General features: G+C 38.2%; 1 protein-coding gene across 1 annotated transcript in view; it reads left to right on the top strand.

Moving 5' to 3' along the window:
• Nucleotides 1–12,549, top strand: part of LOC133517498 (uncharacterized) — a 126,709-nt gene that overhangs the window by 29,931 nt on the left and 84,229 nt on the right. The window contains exons 5-7 of the mRNA XM_061850835.1: nt 3,241–3,353; nt 3,921–4,061; nt 5,717–5,848. Of these exons, the coding sequence (XP_061706819.1) occupies nt 3,241–3,353; nt 3,921–4,061; nt 5,717–5,848 (386 nt within the window). The remainder of the gene's footprint in view (nt 1–3,240; nt 3,354–3,920; nt 4,062–5,716; nt 5,849–12,549) is intronic.

Here is a 12,549-nt window from a genome sequence, read left to right on the forward strand (position 1 = left end):
TGCATATATTTCTTATCGTACTCCATAACCTCTTGGGGTCCTTGTTGTGGGTCAAGAGAAGGCTTTGTTCATATTCGTGTTTTAGCTTTCTTAGAAGGTTGTTAAAGTAATTTTTGTACCGGTTGTAAGTTACTTTTGAAAATTCGTCATTTGGATTTTGCCTGGCCTTTAGGTGTAATCTGTCTCGATGCCGAGCACATCGAAGCAGCCCTGGCGTCATCCATGGTTTTAACGTAAACTTTTTTCTACTAAGAATAACTTCCCGCGTGTTATTTTCAACTACAGATTTGAAGGTTGTCATAAATAATTCAAGGGCCAGATTCGTATCGTCAGCTTCTAAAACCGGAGCCCAATTGACTACAGATAGTTCAGCCGCAACACCATCAAAGTCGGTAAGTGATCGGTGCCTATTTAGGACTGCCGGCCGGGGTTTCGTTGAGGTGATTCCAACAGCGACAATCTTGTGATCTGTAATGTCTGTGTCGCACACCATGCCCACTACTATAAAATTTGGATCTGACAAAGATATGGTCTAAGCAAGCGCGTTCTCTGGTGGGTTTAGTTATGGCTGACGCTAAACCGTGTTCATTCATGAGATATAAATATTCTGAAATATTTGCACTATGCACATCATCTGAAAGTATATCGAAGTAAAGTATATCGCCAGCAATAATAAATTGCTTTGTACTATTAGAATCGCTTATTAAGTCATCCAGAGCGACCAAGAAGTTAGCGGTATTCTTAAAGGAAGGTGACCTGTATAAGCCCAAAACAGTTAAGTAAATAATTAGGTATATCAATTTGCAGGCAGCAAGCCTCATTGAAGGGAGGTTCGCATACGGAAGCGTTCCAAGAGCTCTTTATATATGCTACAACCCCGCCATTTTGGTTAATATTGCGCTTAGAACAGTAAGAGGTATAGCCCGGAATAGGTTCTATTAATGTTAGCGGTTGTAACCTACACTCAGTCAAAATTATAACGTCAAAAGTTGCTTGAAATCTGTGTAAGGATATTAGAAATGGATCTAGGTTCTTATTTATGCTGCGAATGTTAAAAGTTATTATTTTAAAGTTCGCGGGCTTAAGTATACAAGTAATATTTAAAACCGAATCAAGATCGTCAGCTACATCAAGTACTGACATTATGTAAAAGTGTATAGTATTAATATGCATAAGGATTTGCAGAGGTGAGAATTATAACACAATTTGTTTAGGTATCCAGATTCAAAACTAGGCACTTGAGGTTCCAATTTATTACTTTGGTTTGGTATCGGTGAGAACTGAGTATAGTGGCTTCGAGTATAGAAAGTATAGAATATATGACCGTAAATAGTGGCAGAAAGAGTAACATTATAAGAGTAGCACTGCTTCTGGATTAATATGAGATTTAGTTTTAGTTTAATTGCACTATTGCATGTAACAGAAGTCATCAAAGTTAGCATACACATATATATCTGAGACTGAGACAACGGCAGGTTATCCTTAAAAATAGTAATACTTTTTAAACTTATGAAGACAAAACAACAAGTATAATCCTTATAAATATAACCGTAATGAGACATAACAAGATTTAACACATATGATATAATGAGTATCAGGCTACTACAACAAGTGAGATCAGGGACAGTGCAACTCGCTAGTAAATAAGGCTCCTCTAAAAAGACGGGGCGTTCACAGTCGGGTCAGTGGGAGGTAAACCTGCTGTATCCCTGCTCTCACCTGTTGCAGGGGACCCCTCACTGGTTTGCACATTCTTTAACAACTTATCTAACATTGAGTCACTGGTAATATGGGTAACTGAGCTAGTTTCGGATCGGCGCAGGAATATAGATCCATTGGATGTCCAAGCATATTTATAGTTAAGTTGTTTTTTTACTGAGCGGGTTTTGCTGAAGAGAACTCTATTTTCTTTAGTTAAATGTTCATTGATGTAGACTGGACGGTTGTTACCTTGAATGCCCAAATCTGTTGTGTTAAGCACGCGGCGTACCCTCGCGGCGCGAAGTAATTGGTCCCGTGGAGCCCGGCGAGAGAATGTCAGCACTACAGGTCTGGGCCGCTCCAGGACACTGGCGGCGCCCTCAGCCTTCTTGCCCACACGCCTCACATCGTCGACGTCGCGCGAGTCCAACTGAACACCCAACTTTGTGCTTACAATGTTAACAACCTGCTGTAGATTTTCACCGCGGGTCTCAGTGAGTCCAGTTATCTCAACATCCTTGTGATACTTCCGCTGCTTCATGGTCGCAAGCTCTTTCCGCAGGTAGGACACCTCTGCCCGCAGGTCTTGTACTTCTGTCTTGTAGGAGTCGAGTTGCTTCAGTTTCGATTTCATGTCTGATATTTCTTTGCGAAACTCGGTTATGTCTGCCGTAGTATTGGTTAGCGATGCTGTAAACTCTGTCATTTCTTTTTTCATCGAGCTGAAAACTTGCTGTAGTTGTAGCAAAGTGAGTGTGAGTGTGGATGAGATTTCACTTGGAATAGCCATCTCCGCTAGCCCACGCGCTGTGTTTAAGAAGTCTGCTTCGGCATCTGTATGCTCGTCATCAGGCTGCTACCTATCTGAACAAACTTTTAAATAACAAACTGAATATATACTTTGTACCTAACCTGACATTTACTTGCGTTTCACCTAATTTTCAAATTGAATTATATTTTTATTTTTATTTTCATTCTAATGTTTAAATTTCTAATCTCAATTTTAATTTATTGTAATTGTAATTCTAGTTTTATATTATTTTATTTTTGGATATATAAATTGGCATTGTTTTTAATTTCACTTGGGATATTAATCCTGATACTAATTGATTTTAATTTGGATCTCATTGTTAATTTTATTTTTATGTATGTTTTGATCCTGATTTTAATTTTTATTGTATTTTTAATTTCAAGTTAGTCTTAACTTTAATTTAGTAGTCATTTTATTTTGACATGTAAATTGACTTTATGAATAAATGAATATGAGTAACTCCTCGCTCGCTAAAAAAGAAAATACTATTTAACCTTTTTTTCTTCCTACCATCTAATCTTTCGAATCCGGACCTATTGGATTCGACGACTACGACGCTTGAGTAACCACGCATTTAGCATCGTCGGCTCCCCAGCTATAAGTTAATAATTTAACTTCTACGTTTTGCCTATGAACATTTTAGCGGCCCACCTCTGCATTATTATGGAATTGAACGATATCGTATGTTTCAATAGTTCCAGTAGGAAAATTGAATTGTTTTGTTTAAGGGACAACCGGGGTGAGCCGTAGGCCAGCACTGTTCGACATCTTCAAAACGAAGCCCCGCGGCGACAGCAAGAAGCAGCCGTCGATCATAAAGCAAGTGAAGGCTGCTGTGCAGGTGAGATACTTCAATTATTGGGTTTTTAGGATTGGGTTTCGATTCGTCTACTATTTATTAGTAGTAAAACACTTAAATGTACAAAAAAAAATGTGGACAACTACAGATCGACCTACCCCCGAACTAAGCAAAGCTTGTACTAGGCGATGATATACATACGTATATAGATAAATACATCTTATGTACATAGAAAACTGCCATGATGCATGAACAAAAATCTGTGTTCATCACACAAATAAATGCCCTTACCGGGATTTAAACCCGAGACCATCAGCTTCATAGGCAGGGTCACTACCCACTAGGCCAGATCGGTCGCCAAAACAAAGAAACATAAGAAACATACAACATATACATAAGAAAGGAAAAACACACATATACACAACATATAGGTGTATATATATATATATGTATATATATGTATATCTTTTGTCTCATAAATTTCCGAACAAATTATATTCAATAATAATTTTGTCTGGTGCGTGACACGAGGATATATGTAAATAATTTGTCCGTCCAAAACAATAACTGAATTATATCGAAACTTAAATCATACATAACAATTCTCAGATCATGACGAAGACTACCCCGACCAAAGACGCGAGTAAACCCGAGGAGGCAAAGACGGAGGCGGGCCCGTCGGCGCCCGGCACGCCCGCGGTCAAGGCGCGCGACGGTTCCGCGCACCCGCACCCCGGCAGCGACACCAGGGTAAATACTCTTCCGTATTACACTACCGCCACTTTTGTTCGTGTAGACTGCTCCGAGCACAGATGCGAATAAACCCGAGGAGGCAAACGGGGAGGCAGACCCTTCGGAGCCGGCCGTTGGGACGCTCAAAAACATATTTTCACCACACCAACTGGTAAAGGCCCTCTTGATTGTTTAAAAACTAATGAGAAAGTTGCATTTTATTCACATGTGGGGCAAAGTAATCAGATGCAAATTTTAGTTGTTTCCTTATGATAGCTAGTAGAATTGAATTTTAAATGATAATTGTGAATGATATTTTTTTAATTACGTTTATTTGGATTTGATCTATTTTTTTTGGTATTTTATAGTAGTTTCCTCGCGTTGGTGTGGTGAAATTTTTTGTGTTTAACACGGAAGTAAAGTTTGTTTAACCCTCGTGCCTTGAAACCCTCGCAATGCTCAAGATTCCACTTCTCGGAACACTCGTTACGCTCGTGGTTTAATTTTAGAATCATTCGCATGCCCGGGTATCAATATTAGCATGAGCGGTTAAACAACAACTTTGCCCCCTTGTAAAACAAATAACTATTTCATCACACTTGCTCGAAAAAGATCTTATTTCATGCAGTTGTACTGAAGGACAAAGGCCTATATTGTTCCCGGGAGTTAGTTTTTTTAAATTTTATTATGTCACTTATTCATACAAACCAAGTAGCATAAATGAGTTGTACTTTTAAAATACTGACGTTTATAATTTAATATTTTTGTTAATGTTTAAAATTATTTAATTTGATTAATTTAACAGCCAATTACAATATTTTAACACAATTTTCAATCGTAGCTGAATGCCGAACAGGTCGGTGCCTCGAAATTATTATTTCACTAAAAGTTTAGTTTTTTGGGGTAAGAATATTGCAAACTCGGGTCTTTAATTGCCTCCAGCTTACGACTGTCGGGAATTATCACCCTCGTGTCCAAAATTTCACTTACCCCCTCGTTGCACAATGTACTATTGTACCTTTTATTACCCCGATAGCATAGTACAAAGAGTGGGTAGAGTACTATGCGATAATATCTTATCTTTATCCTTAGATAGTGGATCCTAATTCGGTTGTGACTTATGGACAGAAACCTGCCCTGATGAAGTTTTAAGTAAATCTGACCACTTATTTTTTTTAATAGAGTCCATGTAAGCTAACTTTGACAGAAAAACTCGTGGAAATATATAAATTATTATTATTTCCAGAGGTAGTTTGGTCCTTCTTCTTCTTATTCGCGTTTTCCCGGCATTTTGCCAGGGCTCATGAGAGCCTGGGGTCCGTTTGACAACTAATCCCAAGATTTGGCGTAAGCACTAGTTTTTACGACTACCATCTGACCTTCCAACCCAAAAGGTAAACTAGGCCTTGTTGGGATTAGTCCGGTTTCCTCACGATGTTTTCCTTTCCGAAAACGACAAAAAAAAATTCCGAAAAACTCATTAGTACGAGCCGGGGTTTGAACCTCCGCGACCTCCGGAAGTCCGGATTGAGGTCGCACGCTCTTACCGCTAGGCCACCAGCGCTTCCTAAGTCAGCGCTTAGTAGGTCCAGAGGTAGTTTGGTCCGACTCTACATATTTAATAAGTGTCACTGAAGTTTTGTTCTGTTAGTAACCGTGTTTTTCTTCAACAGTACTACCACACCGTGACTGCATCAGCCACGAGGCGGCCGAGCGCGATGACCAAGATGATGGACATCTTCCGCGGCCGAGCGTCCGTGCCCGGCCAGGCGGCGCCACTAGATGGCGCTGAAAAGAAAAAAGCGGTAAGTTATATGTGTTAACCTCTAACCGCCCAGTGGCCTAAAATCTAGCTAATCGACAAAATCGCAGAATGATAGTGTCTAACTCACTTTATCTCGGTTATCACCGCCATTTTTATTGGCTACCGGCTGCGACACCATGGTTTGTCAATCTCTCTCTACATCTGACGTCTGTTCTGAGTGCTAGAATGTTTTTTTTTGATAAAAACCTTTTTTTATCTCTGATGTTGGCCAATATAAAGAAGCATATTAAAAAAAATAACATAAGTGAAATTGACAGTTTTGACCGTCGTAGTTTAATTTGACCTTGTATTGTATGACAATTTCCAGTATAATAGGGACCGTGTGCGTTGGAGGGTTTGCCATCTTGTGGCCTGAATCGGAACCATAAACATGTACATTTACACGTCACGTGTTTTCTTGTGCATAGTAGGTTCTGCCATCTTGTGGGCTGCATCGGAACAATAAACATCACATTTACGTTACGCCTCGCGCCAAAAATCTGACGGCTCCTATGCTGCCTCCTACAGTTCATGCAAGCTTCCTACAAATAGTATATACAACAGGAAGAGGCGTCCTCTGAAGTGAACACCTGATTTACATTCGTTTATTACTTTTCCTACTCCTCTACTGTTATCTGTCATTTATGCATTGATTAACACGAATATAAGAACATACATAAAAGATTTCAAGAAAAGTCTATATTGTCTATTCCTCATAAAAGCTCTTGTGCTTTTATAAGCTATAACGTTACTGCGATTAATGGCTACCAACCTAACAAAACCAAAACGAATACAGTTTTAAACTAAGTGCATTGCTGCCAACTTACAAAATATTCATTTGGTTGCATAGTAAAAATAATTACTTCATAAGTCAGAAACACGCATGTGACACCCGTAATATAGCAACACCCATAGACTACGAAGACCGCTTAGCGTTGCTTATTAGTCTCCGTAGGCTACGGTGGCGAAAATTGAGAAAAAACTGTCCAAAAAATTAATTTAGCAAGTAGCAAGTACCAGGGCCTCATGCGTTACGAGGAGGTGTCGCCGACCGGCTGCCGCGGCCCGGGGCGGGCTGGGCGCGTAACAAGGTATGCTCGCGCGTCTTGGCTATATACTTTTGCTGTAATTTGTTTACCTAAATTAAGATTTATTTTTGTTGACTCGTAGGAAAAATATTGTATGCAACGTTGTATAAGTAGGTCAAAAAATTCTCGTGGCGTATTCCTTTACAATGTTCGCCTACGCCTTCGGCTCCGGCTCACATTGTAACTCACGCCACTCGCCTTTTTTGACCCTTCTTATACAACTGTTGCATAAAATACTATTTTCCTACTCCTCTACTGTTATCTGTCATTTATGCATTAATTAACACGAATATAAGAACATACATAAAAGATTTCAAGAAAAGTCTATATTGTCTATTCCTCATAAAAGCTCTTGTGCTTTTATAAGCTATAATGTTACTGCGATTAATGGCTACCAACCTAACAAAACCAAAACGAATACAGTTTTAAACTAAGTGCATTGATGCCAACTTACAAAATATTCATTTGGTTGCATATTAAAAATAATTACTTCATAAGTCAGAAACACGCATGTGACACCCGTAATATAGCCCACCCATAGACTACGAAGACCGCTTAGCGTTGCTTGTTAGTCTCCGTAGGCTACGGTGGCCAAAATTGAGAAAAAACTGTCCAAAAAATTCATTTAGCAAGTAGCAAGTACCAGGGCCTCATGAGTTACGAGGAGGTGTCGCCGACCGGCCGGCCGCGGCCCAGGGCGGGCCGGGCGCGTAACAAGGTATGCTCGCGCGTCTTGGCTATATACTTTTGCTGTAATTTGTTTACCTAAATTAAGATTTATTTTTGTTGACTCGTAGGAAAAATATTGTATGCAACGTTGTATAAGTAGGTCAAAAAATTCTCGTGGCGTATTCCTTTACAATGTTCGCCTACGCCTTCGGCTCCGGCTCACATTGTAACTCACGCCACTCGCCTTTTTTGACCCTTCTTATACAACTGCTGCATAAAATACTATTTAAGGTTCCGTAGCGAAATGGCAAAAAACGGGACCCTTATGGATTTGTCATGTCCGTCTTGTCTGTCCGTGTATGTCACAGCCACTTTTTTCCGAAACTATAAGAACTATACTGTTGAAACTTTGTAAGTAGATGTATTCTGTGAACCGCATTAAGATTTTCACAAAAAAATAGAAAAAAAACAATAAAAATTTGGGGGGTCCCCATACTTAGAACTGAATCTCAACATTTTTTTTTCATCTAACTCATACCTGTGGGGTATCTATGGATAGGTCTTCAAAAATGATATTGAGTTTTTTAATATCATTTTTTTCTAAACTGAACAGTTTGCGCGAGAGACACTTCCAAAGTGGTAAAATGTCCCCCCCCCCCCCCTGTAACTTCTAAAATAACAGAATGATAAAACTAAAAAAATATATGATGTACATTACCATGCCAACTTCCACCGAAAATTGGTTTGAACGAGATCTAGTAAGTAGTTTTTTTGTTTCAATTTATATATATACAGATTGGTCCCGTTTTTGTCAAAACTCAGTTCTGATGATGGGATCCATGAGGAATGGAGGGAACTCTTCAAATGTGAAAGCAACATATAGTGATTTATGTATTTTCTGTAACAAATCAAGCATTTACGTTTAAAAAAGTGACATTTGATGAAGTGGAACTGCTGATGATGATCAGAATGGAACTCTTCAACGACGCATTGTACACGTTTGGCGATTTCTCCTCTTCGCTGTGTTTGTTAAGTAAATTAAATTTTCAAAACAAATTTTTGTCAAGTTCGAGTTCTGACGATGGGGTCCATGTGGAATCGAGGGAACTCTTCAAATATGAAAGGCATACATATAGTGATTTTTGTAGTTTGTTTGACAAATCAAGCATTTAAATTTGTAGAAGTGACATTTGATGAAGTGGAACTCCTGATGATGAACAGAACGGAACTCTTCAATGATGCATAGTTCACGTTTGGCAATTTGTTCTCTTTGCCAAGCAGTTAGGTTTTCAAGGCACATTTTTATATTTCTATCCTATTTAGTTTTTCTAATAATTATCTGGTGCTTTATTTCATGCATGGTGTGAAATAATTTATCTTAAATACAGTCGAATACCCTATTGCGGGTATCTTACCAGTCAACCATAGGGCAAATGTGAAATGTGTCAAGGTGGGTGCAGTGACAAAAAAAAACATGTTACCTCCTTTTCTACATAATTAGGCGTAGGTCGCTATCTTTTTAATTTCATTGTATGAAATCTAAAATCAACAATAATCGTTCTTTCACTTGTCTCCCTCAATGAAGTCGGTTTTTTTTTCTTAAAAATTATACTAAGAAAAGTTAATATTTGTTTAAATTCAACCAACGTAGCCATACGAAATCTATTATTAGTTTGTATATAAGTATGTAAGTAATTTAGTGTGCAATCGCGCTCTCTCGCAGGCAGTGAACGGAAAAACATGGAATCCGCATTTGAGAACATTACCGTTCAAATTCTCGGGATAATTAGCACACATACACATTTACGCCTACATTTAAATAAGAAATAATGCATGTAATGTCAATAACTACCAATCAGCGACATTAATCCGCTAATAATCCACGTATAATAATTTTGTGCAGATTAAAAGATAACTAGTTAAAATGTTGTTATGAAATGAGACACTAACCCAACATAAGTAAATACGAGTATCCAATGTTGTGTTAACATATTTCGCTATAATAAGTATTTTTATGGCTAGATAAATTTTATAATCAATCTGTATGGCAGAGCGTAGTCATGTTCAGGTACATCCATCAAAATTTACATGGGTACACGAATCGGGTCAAAAATATTTGAAAAGGCGTAGCGAAAATAAAGGCTCATCCCCACTTTCAGTTCTAACGGAAGTATTTTTATTGCAAATGGTGACCTCTGCGTGCGTTGTCTAAATGCAAGACGGAGGAAAGATTTCTGGGCAACTGCAAGTGAAAATGTATGATTCGACAAAGTCTTAGCCATATTTAAATGACAGCAGAGGGTGGATTCAAATGATCCAAATTTTCGGATATTGTGTCTTATTTGTTAAACAAATTAATTGAAAGAGTGACAGAAATATATACATATACTATATACCTATAGGAGACCGGGTATGGTTATCTCACGGGTTGGTTGTCACAGAGCGGCCGTAAAAAACCATTGAACGAACAGCGGTTTTATTAAGCTGTGTAAACCCGGCCTTTTTTGACAAGTTGAAATATTCATCTTTGAAAACAATAAAACATATTCTAGATCTCTTGCCAGGCATCCAATCAATTTCACGTCTCTCTAATTGGACAGCTTTTTTTTCATAGTTCGCTGCGAATACCATCTGGTGCTAATCGGATTGTAAAGTCTAACAAATACTACTACAATGTAAAATGACAATACCAAAATTGATTATTAATTTGAAATGACTAGGTTGTTTTTTATAGCTCTATTCCATAAAAGATAAAAGGAAAATACAAATCTGTAAGAAGGAATTTATTACAATATAGAAAATATCTAAATCAAACATAAGTTCATAAAATAATCTACTTCATTTGGCATAACTTCATCCTAATAGTATCCTCGTAATCTAAAAATACGTATGTTGTTATGAAAGTCGTATGCAGTTACGTTTTAAATTAGCACGGTAATATTGAAAAAATGTCGTCATATTTATTCCAAATTTTACTGAAGTTATCTGTTTACTTACACGTGAAAAGTGATCCTACTATCCTTGGAATAATCAGAATAACTTCTGCACCACTTCACGACACATGCAGACATTTTTAATTATATAAAAACGTTGTTTTCATAAACCGATTTAGCCATCTATCACTGACTGTCATATCGGTCGAACGTGTCACGGTCACGTGGATGTGTTGATATTAGTTTCGGCATTAGTTTGGTTTCGGCTTTTAGAAACTTATTATTTAATTGCTGAGCTATTATCTTGGGGTATCTTTAGCAATGTTCAATCTACATTTTACCGACCTCAGAATCTGGATAACTTTTTGGACTATACTATATTTCGTACAGCCATCCGTTTAACCGATTAGTTCAACGAATCGGTTAAAAGGCGTATCAACGTATAGCCGTAGTGTGTTAAGGCCAAACAAAGGACTGTCGTATTGTGTTCGATTCAAATGCATCAATCACTAATCAAAGTGTATATACATGACCTAATGTGGCTATAAGTAACTCTAAAGCCCCAGACCAAAAGTATAAAATCAAGGTTGTTTTCTTTAATATCTCATGTTTCTATGTCTTTATACATAACGGAACAACGTGTTCCGGACATTTGGGAGGCGTGCGAGGAGACGAAGCTAATACTTAGAGGCCCTTTGAACAGTACACTGAGCGAGTGCTGCCCTTGGCCGTGTCATAGGACGCACGCAGAGGCAGCACCCGCCAGGGTGTAAAAGCTATATCAAGAGTCGATGGAATCTAAAATGGCCTGCGCTATTGGTTGAAGGCGATGGACTAAATACTGGGCTATGGGATAAAAAACCGGACGCCTGATGAACGGGTATTATGAGTGGCCGTGTCCGCCTTTCGGCTGCGACGGCTGTGGCGGGTCGCTCCCCACCAAGGTGGAGGTCAATCGTCGTTGTTTTGAAGACAACCTGTAGTTGGCCAGCTCTTCCGTAGGTACCGTTATATTAGATAGTATGTATGTTAAGAACCAATAGGAAATTGCCGAATAGAGCTGCGCTGAGGGAGTATAAGTAAATGAAGTGGTTCTATTGGTTCTTAACAAACACATCCCTCGCACGCATCCTCACATATCTCTGGTGGAAACGCCGCCTTCGGGTGAATAAAATAATATTTGTTCAAATAACTGCAAAAATTAATAACATAATAATATTTTATTAAGAAAGAGTAATAAAATCATCTATTGTGTTTAATCAAAGTACTTTTTAAGAAGAGTTAAGTTAAGAAGTTGGAAAATCATACGCCGCCGGCGTTATACCGCTGGAGATTTTTTTTGTGGCGCACCGCCGCCTGATTTTTTTTCGACTGGCACGCATGTCTAATTCATACTATACTGAATTTGTGAAGAAAATGTAAACATCGTTCACTAAAGGCATAAATGACGTAGATAAATTTCGTACGTTGACTCACCTGTTCCTATGCCTATCGCGTATAATTATATTGCCGTCCCGCTCGCACAGTGTCATAGACCAAAATTCTTCGTGCTTAACGTCATTATCATTACTTTACCTCATATTTATTCTCGCCTAGGTGCGTTTCCGGTACATACTAGTAATGGATTCTATTAGTTAAATGTATTCTCTCTATTACCAATCGTGACGCGTACTATCTAGAAGGAACGTATAGAAACAGAGAAAAATGACGTGCATTGTTTGAAATGTTCGGTTCGTCTAAGTATTGATCGTGTGGTGGCACTCGCTGCCTCCACGGGCTCCTAAATGATACTTACGTATTTAATTTAGGAATATGTCTCATTGCGCATTTGCATGGTTTTTATTCTGATTTAATCATAATGTATTCTTTATAAATCGTTCTAGTTGCATATAAGTATAAATTAATAAACAGATCCGTTACTTAGATACTGACAGACAACGCACACATATTCTGACCGGCGAAGATGAAATTTGAAGCTATATTTTTATCTTAAATCTTTACAAATACATTCT

The sequence above is a fragment of the Cydia pomonella genome, chromosome 1 (assembly GCF_033807575.1).
Source record: "Cydia pomonella isolate Wapato2018A chromosome 1, ilCydPomo1, whole genome shotgun sequence".
NCBI classification, from domain to species: Eukaryota; Metazoa; Arthropoda; class Insecta; order Lepidoptera; family Tortricidae; genus Cydia; species Cydia pomonella.